Raw genomic sequence first — 13,460 nt, forward strand, 5'->3', positions numbered from 1 at the left:
TTTAAAAGGGAATATTAAACCCTAATGGATCATAAATGGAGAATCTAATTAAGGAGTATAAACCCAAACCGATTAATATGCAGTAGATTATACATTTTAAAAAATTGAAAGAAAAAAAAACAAAACCCTAATAATTGATCGTAAACAAGGAACCCAAACATGGGTTTCAAGTACTTAGCAATCTCACCATCTCTTTCAAAATACTAATCAGCTTCCTCTTTATTTCTTCATTGTCAAGCATAGGGACATCAACGTCTTTTTACAAGGAGGGAGTACCTAAAGCTGAAGATGAGTACCTATAATGTCTAATTCCCAAGTTTAGTTTCTTGTCGGGGCTCTTTACTTAAATAACTCAATATAATTTTAGAGTTAAAAAGAAGAAAGATATTTTAGATTAACGATCGTGGACACGTTAGTGACCTAACACTTTTTCTTTGAAGTTGGATTTAGGAAAAGGTGTAGTAATGATGTGATACAAAAATGGAACTTGTACTAGGTTATAACAAGTTGGTGTGAAACTTTATAATATTTTGATCAGCAGTAAAACAACTATATATTCATATAATACTCAACAGGTCTATCATCAACACATTAAGATTCCGACTAACTTTTCTTAGGTTAAATATTCGAGTTGTAAAAAGATAATTAGTATGGCTTGTGCGTTGGTTCTTTATTATATGAGACATGTGGGGGTGTGTGTTTTCGGCTTTTCTATGGAAGAGACTATATTATAAATATTAAAGAACCACAAAATAGTTAGAAAAAGGGGCGTGGGAAATGAACACGGATTCGAACAAATTTGTATTATCTGTATAAAATCACACAAAATTTTCAAAAGTTTAGACTAAAATACATTGTTGAACCTAATGTTGGGTTTGAAAGTCTTTCATTAGTATGATATTGTATGTTTTGGATTCAACTGATCCAGCTCGGATTTGCTTTTGAGTTTTGTTTGTGGAAAACTTTATACTAATTAATGTTAGATTTGACTTATACATTAAAGTAATATTTTCTAGTATTTTGATGTGACCTAAATTATTGTATTTAAAACAATAATTATTGTTATCATAAACAAACTGTTAAGATTAAGCAATAACTTAAATTTAGGTTTCGTTTTGAAGGTGAAAGTTAAACCCTCTTAGCATATAAAGAGGTGTTGCATATATTGAGTGTTTTTCAAGAATAGTAAATCTTCATTCTTATGCCGCTCATAATTGGCTAAAGTACTGGTCTCGACGGCCAGAGAAATCCTATCGAAATATACCGTAGGAGGTTCTCGTTTTCAGCTCTCATGGGTTTTTGTAATGGGCTATGTGGGCTCTGTTTATTGAGGCCTTGTTTAGTCTTTTTAATTATACTTATCTCCCATAGTCCCATTAGTCAAATATGCACATACTCTTTTTATACTGATCTCCCATTAGTTAAAAAAGATTATGTGTATAGTCAAATATGTATCACCATAATTTTGAAATGTCACTACAACTACAAAACTATTTGGCATGTAAGTGAAAATATGACTTAATTGCATCAAATATATTATCATTAAAAGAAAAATTGATTTCGTTAGTTTATTTAAACTCATACCAAATAGTTTTAAAATTTTGACATACATCGAAAAATAAAATCATAACAATATGTTAATTTATGTTATTTTCTCAAAATATAATAGCAATTATGTTTACATTTTAGGTTAAACGAAAACTTAACGTCATGCCTAAAATGGTCAAGTCAACAAAATTTTACTATTTTTTAAAAAGTCAAATAAAATTTTGGATTTAAATGATATTTCAAAAGTTCATGTTTAATGTTTTTTTTCGTCCGAAATTTAAAAGTTCATATTTTTTTTATATTTTTCCCAAAATTAAACATATTTGTGGTGGTTGTGGTTCCATTCCTTGACATGGGAGCTAGATCATGCCACACAGTCTCACGCTTACAAACACAAAAAACAAAAACAACCATCCTTTTTTCTTTTACACACTTAGGCCGAAATACTAGTTAACACTCTTGTTTTGGCCACAAATACAAATCCTCCTCTAAATATATATATATGTCTAAATCTCTAAACAAAATCCCGAAGAGATATGGATTAGATAACCGACGTCATAGAAACCACAACCCCAATTTCTCGCTTTGGGGATTCTACAACCCTCCAAATCCACAAGCACCGTGATCGGTCTGTCATCCTGGAGGTGAAGAAATGGGAAACAAAAAAAAATAAATAAGGAAGAAAAAGGAAGTTAGATATACGAAATATATATCAAAATAGGAAAATTAAGCATACCTATGGGAGCTTGATCGAGCGAAAAACTGGAAAGATGATCGGAATAGTAACTTCAAAACCTAGATCTAGATAACCAAACAAACATTTTTGGTTTTGCTCGATTATAAAACTGATTTTTTTGAATGACCGGATTATATCACAATTAGGCTGTTTTATAAACTAATTTTCATCGAACCAAACCGAACCAAATTATCAGAATCTGACCAAATTTATCCCAAAACATGAAATAGTCCTTGATATGTAACTCGTTGGTCATCACAAAATTTTTTGACACATTTTATTAGCTATAACTGATTTTAAAAAAGATGTATATATTGAATTGACATCAATCTTTCGGCAACCATGTAACTTGAGATTTCTGACGATTAAAAAACATTTGCACATCCTTAACTAAAAAAAAGTTCCACTTCTATCTTGCAAGATGTTTGAATTGTGAAGGATTGAATTCCTTCCTAAACAGAGAAGGCGAATGATTGGACAGTCAAAATGTTTGAATTGTCTCAAACATAGTGAGAGACTCCTTAGTACTTTTTGATGGATATTTCTAAAACCCTCTCCTGTCTAACTTATTACTACGAGTAGCTTTAGCCTCCTCCATTTTTTTGCCCAATTGTAAACAGTTTAAAAAACCAATGCAGACCTCATTAGCACAAGGCTTATGTTATAACCCCTCCTTAAACTGAGGATGAGTAGACAAGACTAAGACGTATTTGTAAGATTTTTTTTTTTGTTGGAACTCAGTTTTTTTTTGACAAAATGGCTCTGGCCGGCGACTTTTCTTTATGGGCCTTCGTCTTGCTTCGTCTAGGTTCATCTTCTCTGTCTGCTTCAGTCACACTACAACTGCCAGCCTCATTTGTTGTCGAGATATTATGTTGGTGTTTTATGATTAATAAACAAACAAACAAAAAAGAATTGCTCTCAGAAATTGTTGAAATCAATCCTCTAAAAGCTTGTTTATTTCTCGGTGTTAATTGCTCTTCTATGAGCATATATATCAATAACTTGGAAACACATACCCGTCGGAAGAAGCTTTCCCCTAACTGATCACTTTATATATTTTAAAAAATTTCTGTTCGTAGGGTCTTCGAGGGGACATGAGATACATCTCTTGACTGTTCCATTATATTTCTCATGTTATGTCTAGGTCGTTGATTCAATTTTTAAAGGAATTTGTCAACAAGTTTTAATACTTTCAAGCTTCTCATATTTTGATGTTTTCTTTCCCTTTTTTCAACTAAAGAAAACGTTTCTAGATTATATAATTTTGAGTCAAATTAAAGTTGAGACCAGTTCTCAATCATCACAAACTCATTTGATATCCTGCAATCCCAAGATTTAAAAGAAAGAAAGAAGTAAATAGCATTATTTTTCAGGGATATTATAATATATGTTTAAAAAAGAAAAAGAAAAAATAAAGACAAAAGAAAAAAAAAAGAGAACTCTTCCGAACATTGCAAGAACTCACTCGCCTAAACTATACGAAAATCAACTTTAGTTTGGATTAATTATCTAAGAAGTAGCTTTTGAACAAATTATATATGGACAACACATCGTTTCCTGAAAAAATAACGAGAGTTAACATGTTCGGACATCGTGGGATTGAGGTAATCAGAAAACAAAGTCAAAGCAAACTAACTAGTACTAGAGAGGAGAACCATTGCATTAACCCATCCATTAAGATCTCTCTGTCTTTTTGTCTTTGCGTATTTTAATTTTTGTTTTTTTTTCCAAATTCATTCATATAAAATTTACTTAACTAGATTACGAAATATGATACAAAATATTACTACCTTAATTCTCTATAATCTTTTTTTTAAAAAGTTTTAAATTATAAAATTTCCAATTATGGCTTAGCTAATTTAAAAAGAAAGAAAAATATATTGCAATGAATATATATATATATACACAACAAGAAACATTGTGCAAACTTTAGCTAACGAAACAAAAAATTTAATGGTTTAAAAAATGCCACTATTTTGCATTATACTTTGGGGGAATCAAAATCATCAATTGATGAATTTTATAAAGGGACAAATTAATAATGTAACCCAAAAATAAATTAATAAAATTTTCAAAAAAAGAATTATAATTTCTGATTATGGGAAGACGCTGAAAACGAAGTTGACCAGACCTACCAAACGATCGAATCAATCGAACAAGAGAAAGAAGAAGAAGAAGAAGAAGAAGAGACAAAACCCCAACAAACACAGCCAAAGAATAAATCTTTTCTTCTGTAATGGAGATTTGAGGAAGAAGAAGATTGAAATTGGTTAAATAATGGTGGAGGGTTGGCGAAATGGGTTTCGCGAAGCCACGAATTCGAAACCTCTGTTCTTGACGATCTACGCCACGGTGATCATCGGCGTTCTCGTCTCTTCCTTCTATGTCTTCTCAGCTATTTACTCTCCCACCAATGGCTCATCTTCCTTTCTCTCTTCTCCTCCTCTATCCAGTAACCTCTCTCTCTCTCTCTCTCACTCTCTGTGTGCATGTATTGTGTTTTGGTTATCTCTGTTTCGCATTGCTTAAGAGTTAGGATTTGCGGTCTGAGTTTGATTCTGTAAGCTTATTGATGTCTAATTATTAGGTGGGATTTTGGAAGTTAGATTCTTTAGTTCTGTCTGATTCTAATTCGAGCTCACCGTTGACCTTTAAATCTCAGTGTTTCGTTTAAAGATCAGTTCTTTATTGTTTGATCACATTGGATTTGCTATAACCTGAGATGGGTTGTGACTGTTTGATCACTTTAGTTGAATTTTCATTTCTGCTTTTGAATCTGATTAAGTGATTAACTAATGTGTACTTGGATCTGCATTTGATTGCTCAAGGTGTCTGTTAAAGTTTTGATTTTTCTTATGTCTAGTGTTACTTACTCTTCGACACTACATTTCAGTTCAATTGTATTAGGCTATATGAGCTTGCTTGAGTATGCATCAATCTCACTAAGAAAGCTTAAAGTTTTTTCGTTTTTATATTATGTACCAACTATTCATGAGTTTTCATTGTAGCTGCTGGTCGAATTCACAGTCTTCCACAAGAAAATGTGACGTTGGAGTTACCAGTTGCGCCACCACCACCACTACAGGCACTGCCACCGCCAGTTTTGGAGGAGGCTCAAGGCAAATCCTTGGGTAAAATTTGGGTGTCTCCTCCTCGGGACAAGAAGATGCCACCTCTTGAAACCTTTAAACTGACGAAAGAATTGTTTGGGGAAAGGGTGAAGGACAATGTCATAATAGTGACCTTTGGGAACTATGCTTTCATGGATTTCATCTTGACTTGGGTTAAACACTTGACGGATTTAGATCTCTCCAATATTCTAGTTGGTAAGTTTTCACTTCTAATATCTGTGCCATACTGTCTATTTCAATCTCTTTCTGTAAGTGAAGTGACTTTATGCTATGGCGCTTTATAGGTGCGATGGATACTAAGTTATTAGAGGCTTTGTACTGGAAAGGCGTTCCGGTTTTTGACATGGGAAGCCATATGAGCACAGTGGATGTTGGGTGGGGTTCTCCAACATTTCACAAAATGGGAAGAGAAAAAGTTATTCTCATAGATTCTGTCTTGCCTTATGGTTACGAGCTACTAATGTGTGACACTGACATGGTGTGGCTTAAGGTACTAATACAACACACTAATAACGCTATTATTCGTCTTGTTATCTTCCTTTATAGAATTTATTCACATAATATCCATGTGACAGGATCCTATGCCTTATTTGGCTCGATACCCGGATGCTGATGTTTTGACATCAAGCGATCAAGTTGTGCCTACTGTCATAGATGACAGTTTGGACATATGGCAACAAGGTAGACTTTTAGCTAAAGATATGCATTTCCCTATTTTCCCATTTAAAGTCCTTTATCATTCTGGAAAAGCACTTAATCTGCTACTAACAGTCTTCTCAACCGTTCTATGTCTTGGATTTTGAAAGTTGGTGCTGCCTACAACATAGGAATTTTCCATTGGCGGCCGACAGAATCCGCTAAAAAGTTGGCAAAAGAATGGAAAGAAATTCTCTTAGCAGACGATAAGGTTTGGGATCAAAATGGGTTCAATGAGATTGTTAGGAGGCAGCTAGGTCCATCTGTGGATGGGGATAGTGGACTTTTCTATGCTTATGATGGAAATCTCAAGGTTGGAATTTTGCCCGCTAGCATATTTTGCAGTGGCCATACTTATTTTGTTCAGGTACCTTTCTACATGCGTCCTATTTTTGCGGTTCTTTTGTGTTTATGAATGGCCTATTAGGTAACTTCTGTTTTCTGTGGCAGGCTATGTATCAACAGCTCAGGCTAGAACCATACGCCTTGCATACAACATTCCAATATGCAGGTACTGAAGGAAAACGTCACAGGCTTCGAGAGGGAATGGTTTTCTATGACCCACCAGAATATTACGATTCACCAGGTAAAATTATTTTTTGTTCAAATTATCTATTCCAAAGATGGGAAAAGCCAAAATCAGTATTGTAATCTCCAACACAACGCAGGAGGTTTCATGGCATTCAAACCATCTATTCCAAAGAGCTTGTTACTTGACGGGAAGCATACCATTGAATCACACTTTATCCTCGTTAATCACCAAGTAACGTCTACTAAACTAACATGGTCCCTTAGAACTATATGTCAACTTGACCACCTTTCTAAATTATACCCATCTTTGGTCCACTTTACAGATGAAACAGATCAGATCAGCTCTAGCCATTGCGTCTCTTCTTAACCGTACACTGGTGAGTCTACTCAACAGCTTATATGCACATTTCCTAGAGATAATGATTTTAATTTTTACGTATAGCTGGTTGGTCTCTACAATGTCTTCAGGTGATGCCACCAATATGGTGCAGGTTAGATAGGCTTTGGTTTGGACATCCTGGTACACTTCAGGGATCTATGACACGGCAACCTTTCATCTGCCCTCTTGATCATGTCTTTGAGGTAGTGTTTATAGTAACGTTGAAGCATGTTTTCTTTGCAAGTGTCTCAGAACAGAACACCCTGATGGATTTCAATTACAGGTCAATATCATGCTTAAGGAGCTTCCGGAGGATGAGTTTGGCCCTGGGATTGGTATCAGAGAGTATTCTTTTCTAGATAACCCAGCATTGCCGAAACAAGTAACTTAAGCTGTGTAGATATTGTTGTTTATCTAATTAATCATTTCAGAAGAAACTCCTCAGAAACGAAATTATTTTTGCAGGTCAAAGAGTCATGGCTTGATGTTCAGCTTTGTCAAGACGGAAAAGATGAATGTGAGGCATCAAATAAGACAAGCCCCTCTCGGGTTCTTAAGTTCCCAAAGCGGAGCAATGAAGATACGGTAACTAAGATTTCTTTTTAACTATCTATCACTCTTAATTATATGTATGTCAAAGTAATCTCCGGCTTGGCCTATAATCACTTTGTTTCGTGCCACCTGCAGTTCAAGTCAATATTCTCATTCTTCGACGATGTCAAAGTGATAAAGTTTTCTTCAGTTGAAGATGCTTTCACTGGATTCTCCGACAAGGCAAGTAGATCTTTAGAACCTTGAAACAAATTTATACATGTTGATACAATATGTAAAAATCTGATCTGACCTAATCTGGTTTTGTGCGCAGGAGCGAGAAGAGAAATTCAGAAAACGGGTAAAGAGATATGTGGGAATATGGTGTTGTGAGGAGAACAAAACTCCAGGACACATTTACTACGATATGTATTGGGACGAGAAACCTGGTTGGAAACCTGTTCCTCCACAAACAGCAGAAGAAGATCATCCTCCTCTATGATAACATAACCGGCAAGAAGACTCAAAAGAAGCTTACATTCTTTCTTGAGTCACAAGGAGGACACTTAGGGAGTTTTTTTTTTTTCATTCTTACGGCCAGCCTTTTATACTACTACTGTGAAACTGTCTCTTTTTTTATCTTTGTCTTTACTCAATGTATCATGTTATAACAATAGATTTGGACACAAAGGAAATTGTCTTTTTTTATGTATAACATTTTTCCGTAGATTTTATGTCAATAAATGGCTTATTTTAGTTGGATATAACAGTTGGTCAATTTTCTGATCAATTTCGAAGTTCTGAAAAGACGATTACAGAAGAGAAACAAGTTTTAAAGACGCAAACCATAAACTAAACTGACCTTGGATCATCATCAATCGATACATAAATGTCTCAGAGCGATGGAAACTGGTCGGTAGTCTATATAAATAACCAATAAAGATCACCAACAAGAAGATACCAAAAGTTTCTTGGATGATAATAGGAATAGAGGAAGCTAAACAGTCTTAATAAGTAAACTGCAATGTGAGAGAAATCAACGAGACTTGGGAAAATGTTGAGACAATTGCTTGGCAATCTCAAGGAACCCGACGGTGTCTTTCCCACTGAAGATGGTCTTCAGTTTCTCATCGCATAGAATCTCCCTCTTGTTCTCAGGATTCTAACATTACCAAAAAAAAACCAAATAATATTGTGTTGGAAAATCAGAAATCTCTCTCAAAATCAAATTCAAAGAGATCACAACTCGTAAATACATATAGCTAAAAAGTTTAGGCTTTGAAATGTTCACTGAGGAACCAAATCATAAGCAGATTAGTTCTAGGGTTAACTATTGAATTAAAATGCTACTAATCACACAAAACCCTTGTTCTACCATTCTGAAGAAAAGCAAGCTTCTTCAGGACAAGACAAATGCTAATTACAGTTTCCAACGAATCCCTAAATTTTTAGCTATCAATCAACAAAAGCTCTACTAGATCAATCAATCTCCCCCTCAAAAATCGAGCCCTAACCTGAAGATTATTAAGCTTGATGTACTCCCAGATTTTCTTGACGGCGGTTGTACGGGAGACTTCGTTTTCTCCGATAAACTGAGCGAGCGGCTGCGAAATGGGAACAGCCTTCTGAATGCCATTAATTTGTTTACGACTGCTCTCAACAACAACGCCGGAGGAAGAAGCGGCTTTCGCCATCATTACCCTGCAAGCTCCAATAACCCTCGAAACTGTTGCCATTTCCTTCTTCTTCTTCTTTACACAGTTTTTGAATTTGGGAAGGGAGGGCTCTCTCTCTGTCTAAAACCCTAGATCCAACCCAGACTCTGAAAACGAAACGTTTCAGTCTCTCTCTCTCGCTGACTCTGACTCTGCCCTTTGATGGTTTAATGGAGGTGCGCTTGGATCTTCATAGTTTGGGCCTTTCAACCCAAGATTATGGGCCTATTTTGGATTTGTTTGGTCTCCTCTAGTTAACTAATTTATCTTTTTCTATTAGTTAAGTACTCAAATCCGTTAATGTTTAGGTGAACATATCTAGTACACTAATTGAGAGTTGTCGGAGGTTACATTACACAGAAATTCCTAGCTTATTAATCCCCTATCTATATTAATGGGCTGATTAATCCCCTATGGAGAAACATTTTGTTGAAAATATTACCAGAAAGATTTAGAGATTTATTTTTAGTTAAGCATCTCAAGATAAACATATTTACAAAAAAGTATTTATTTGATTTATTAAATGTACAATTAAAATATATAAGGAAAAATATATTTCATTATTATTTACATAAATCTGCCATTAAAATATATAAGGTTGTTTCTTTCTATTAGTTTTATAAAAAGAAAGACTTAATCAACGATTAAAACCAGAAAATATAGTTAATTATTTAATTATCATTTTCATAACCCATTTAATTATTAAAACTAAATTACATTTCACAAACTATTACAAAACTTATTCATCTTTTTAACTTTTTGAAATGCAAACTTATTCTCCCATTCAAAAAAAAAGCTGATGACTATTCAAGTATCTTTTAATAATTAATTATCATAATAATCTTAAAATAAATAATATTACGTAGACAATTTTTAATTTATCACCAATTTAATTTTTTGAAAAAAAAAATATGTCTCCTATTTAAAAATTCTAATGACTATTCAAAAATATATTTAAATTTTTATCAAAAAATAACTACCACAATAATCTTAGTAATAAGATATTAACTTTTTAATAATAAATAGTGATTTAATGATCTTAACATGATATTGAATTTTTTGAATAGTCAACTTGAATCTATTTAACTTTTTGAAATGCAAACTTATTCTCCAATTAAAAAAAAGCCGATGACTATTCAAGTATCTTTTAATAATTAATTATCATAATAATCTTAAAATAAATAATATTACGTAAACAATTTTAAATTTATCACGAATTTAATTTTTTGATAAAAAAATCTGTCTCCTATTTAAAAATTCTAATGACTATTCAAATATATTCAAAATTTTATCAAAAAATAACTACCACAATAATCTTAGTAATAAGATATTAACTTTTTAATAATAAATAGTGATTTAATGATCTTAACATGATATTGAATTTTTTGAATAATCAACTTGAATCTATTTAACTTTTTAAAATGCAAACTTATTCTCCGATTAAAAAAAAGCTGATGACTATTCAAGTATGTTTTAATAATTAATTATCATAATAATCTTAAAATAAATAATATGACGTAAACAATTTTAAATTTATCACCAATTTAATTTTTTTTTTTTTAAATCTATCTCCTATTTAAAAATTCTAATGACTATTCAAATAAATTTAAAATTTTATCAAAAAATAACTACCACAATAATCTTAGTAATAAGATATTAACTTTTTAATAATAAATAGTGATTTAATGATCTTAACATGATATTGAATTTTTTTAATAGTCAACTTGAATCTATTTAACTTTTTTAAATGCAAACTTATTCTCCTATTTAAAAAAAAAGCTGATGACTATTCAAGTATCTTTTAATAATTAATTATCACAATAATCTTAAAATAAATAATATTACGTAGACAATTTTTAATTTATCACCAATTTAATTTTTTGAAAAAAAAAATCTGTCTCCTATTTAAAAATTCTAATGACTATTCAAAAATATATTTAAATTTTTATCAAAAAATAACTACCACAATAATCTTAGTAATAAGATATTAACTTTTTAATAATAAATAGTGATTTAATGATCTTAACATGATATTGAATTTTTTGAATAATCAACTTGAATCTATTTAACTTTTTAAAATGCAAACTTATTCTCCGATTAAAAAAAAGCTGATGACTATTCAAGTATGTTTTAATAATTAATTATCATAATAATCTTAAAATAAATAATATGACGTAAACAATTTTAAATTTATCACCAATTTAATTTTTTTTTTTTTTAAATCTATCTCCTATTTAAAAATTCTAATGACTATTCAAATAAATTTAAAATTTTATCAAAAAATAACTACCACAATAATCTTAGTAATAAGATATTAACTTTTTAATAATAAATAGTGATTTAATGATCTTAACATGATATTGAATTTTTTTAATAGTCAACTTGAATCTATTTAACTTTTTTAAATGCAAACTTATTCTCCTATTTAAAAAAAAAGCTGATGACTATTCAAGTATCTTTTAATAATTAATTATCACAATAATCTTAAAATAAATAATATTACGTAGACAATTTTTAATTTATCACCAATTTAATTTTTTGAAAAAAAAAATCTGTCTCCTATTTAAAAATTCTAATGACTATTCAAAAATATATTTAAATTTTTATCAAAAAATAACTACCACAATAATCTTAGTAATAAGATATTAACTTTTTAATAATAAATAGTGATTTAATGATCTTAACATGATATTGAATTTTTTGAATAGTCAACTTGAATCTATTTAACTTTTTGAAATGCAAACTTATTCTCCGATAAAAAAAAAAGCTGATGACTATTCAAGTATCTTTTAATAATTAATTATCATAATAATCTTAAAATAAATAATATTACATAAACAATTTTAAATTTATCAACAATTTAATTTTTTGAAAAAAAAAATCTGTCTCCTATTTATAAATTCTAATGACTATTCAAATATATTTAAAATTTTATCAAAAAATAACTACCACAATAATCTTAGTAATAAGATATTAACTTTTTAATAATAAATAGTGATTTAATGATCTTAACATGATATTAAATTTTTTGAAAACTCCATACATTCATTTTCTCCTATAAATTTTCACCATTACTACACTTTTTAGTTATTATTTACCACTTTTGTACATTTTTTCATGGTATTTTTTAAACTTAGGATTAGTTTTAATTGATTAGTCTAAAAACATTGTATTATCTATTTAGTGGCATATCGATGTAGAGAATAATGTGAAATAGAAATTATGTGAATTTTAGTTTTAAAAACTCAAAAAGATAGATCACCATAACTGATAACATTTTATCAAAAAAAATTCTACTAAGTTTTAATTATTTTCCCTATTTCACAAAAAGAATTAAAGCAAATTTGAATAAAACAAAAAAATTATGAGTAAAATTATTATTCTGACATTTTAGATCTCAAATAATAATTTTGTTTGAATCGATTTATCTCTCACATAATGCAGATGGTTACCTAGTTATCAATATAGTCAGTGAAGTTGTGATTAGCCCGTTCATGATTTCGATTATAAGGCAAAACCTGATTTGGACAACCTATAAATATAAGTCTCATAATCTTTAGATATAGGGATTCATTCGAATACAAATCACGCAGTTCATAATTTACAATACACTTGAAAGATTACAAAATATCTTGATTAAGATGTAGATCATCAAATAACTTAATTATTAGTAACAATCACCTGAAAACTCTTTAAAATTAATTTGATCATATTAATTCAGCTATTAAGCATTTGGAACCGATTAAAAGATTACAAATTATCCCAACAAGAACAAATTCAAATATTTGACACACACATGATTGACCTCTCTATCTAAAAAGCTTTAAAAGAGAGTGAGAGATCAAAGGCAACAACAACTAATAAGAAAAAACGTTGTGGTACACCTAAATGGGGTGAATCGTGACCATAGTACCCGACCCGTTTAAAACTATAATCAGCCAATCAAAAACCGCCACGTAGCCTACTTCTTGCACACGTAAGTAACATATCTCTCTCTGTCTGCTTTGAGGTCCGTCACCGGCAAACACCAAATGGGCCCTCGTTGCCGTCTCTTCTCGAGACCATATTTCATCGTTTACTCAAAGGAAAAAAATAAAGTGTATCTTCCGTCAACTCACGTCGTAACGCCGTTAATATATTTTTTCTAGTATTTTGTTGTTGTTGGTTTCCTCAAACATATTAGTATAAAT

General features: G+C 31.0%; 2 protein-coding genes and 1 long non-coding RNA gene across 3 annotated transcripts; 1 reads left to right on the forward strand and 2 right to left on the reverse strand.

The window, feature by feature from the left end:
• Positions 1-1,874: 1,874 nt before the first annotated feature.
• On the reverse strand, positions 1,875-2,412 carry LOC147943341 (uncharacterized). Its single transcript, XR_015598282.1, has 2 exons — positions 2,285-2,412; positions 1,875-2,186 (listed from the first exon to the last, which is right to left on the reverse strand). It is a non-coding gene; the product is annotated as an uncharacterized LOC147943341 (long non-coding RNA).
• A 1,526-nt stretch (positions 2,413-3,938) lies between these two features.
• LOC104785987 (arabinosyltransferase XEG113) lies at positions 3,939-8,317 on the forward strand. The gene is made up of 13 exons (XM_010511288.3): positions 3,939-4,739; positions 5,296-5,613; positions 5,703-5,908; positions 5,994-6,099; positions 6,225-6,481; positions 6,565-6,700; positions 6,783-6,877; positions 6,969-7,022; positions 7,114-7,227; positions 7,308-7,406; positions 7,490-7,609; positions 7,712-7,798; positions 7,890-8,317. Exons 1-13 carry the CDS (start codon positions 4,565-4,567, stop codon positions 8,055-8,057), a joined length of 1,935 nt encoding a protein of 644 aa, XP_010509590.2. The 5' UTR covers positions 3,939-4,564; the 3' UTR covers positions 8,058-8,317.
• Positions 8,318-8,385: 68 nt separating this feature from the next.
• LOC104785988 (upstream activation factor subunit UAF30) lies at positions 8,386-9,501 on the reverse strand. The gene is made up of 2 exons (XM_010511289.3): positions 9,070-9,501; positions 8,386-8,717 (listed from the first exon to the last, which is right to left on the reverse strand). Exons 1-2 carry the CDS (start codon positions 9,289-9,291, stop codon positions 8,592-8,594), a joined length of 348 nt encoding a protein of 115 aa, XP_010509591.2. The 5' UTR covers positions 9,292-9,501; the 3' UTR covers positions 8,386-8,591.
• Positions 9,502-13,460: the final 3,959 nt, after the last annotated feature.

Source organism: Camelina sativa, chromosome 5 (genome assembly GCF_030686135.1).
Source record: "Camelina sativa cultivar CO46 ecotype springtype chromosome 5, ASM3068613v1".
NCBI lineage: Eukaryota > Viridiplantae > Streptophyta > Magnoliopsida > Brassicales > Brassicaceae > Camelina > Camelina sativa.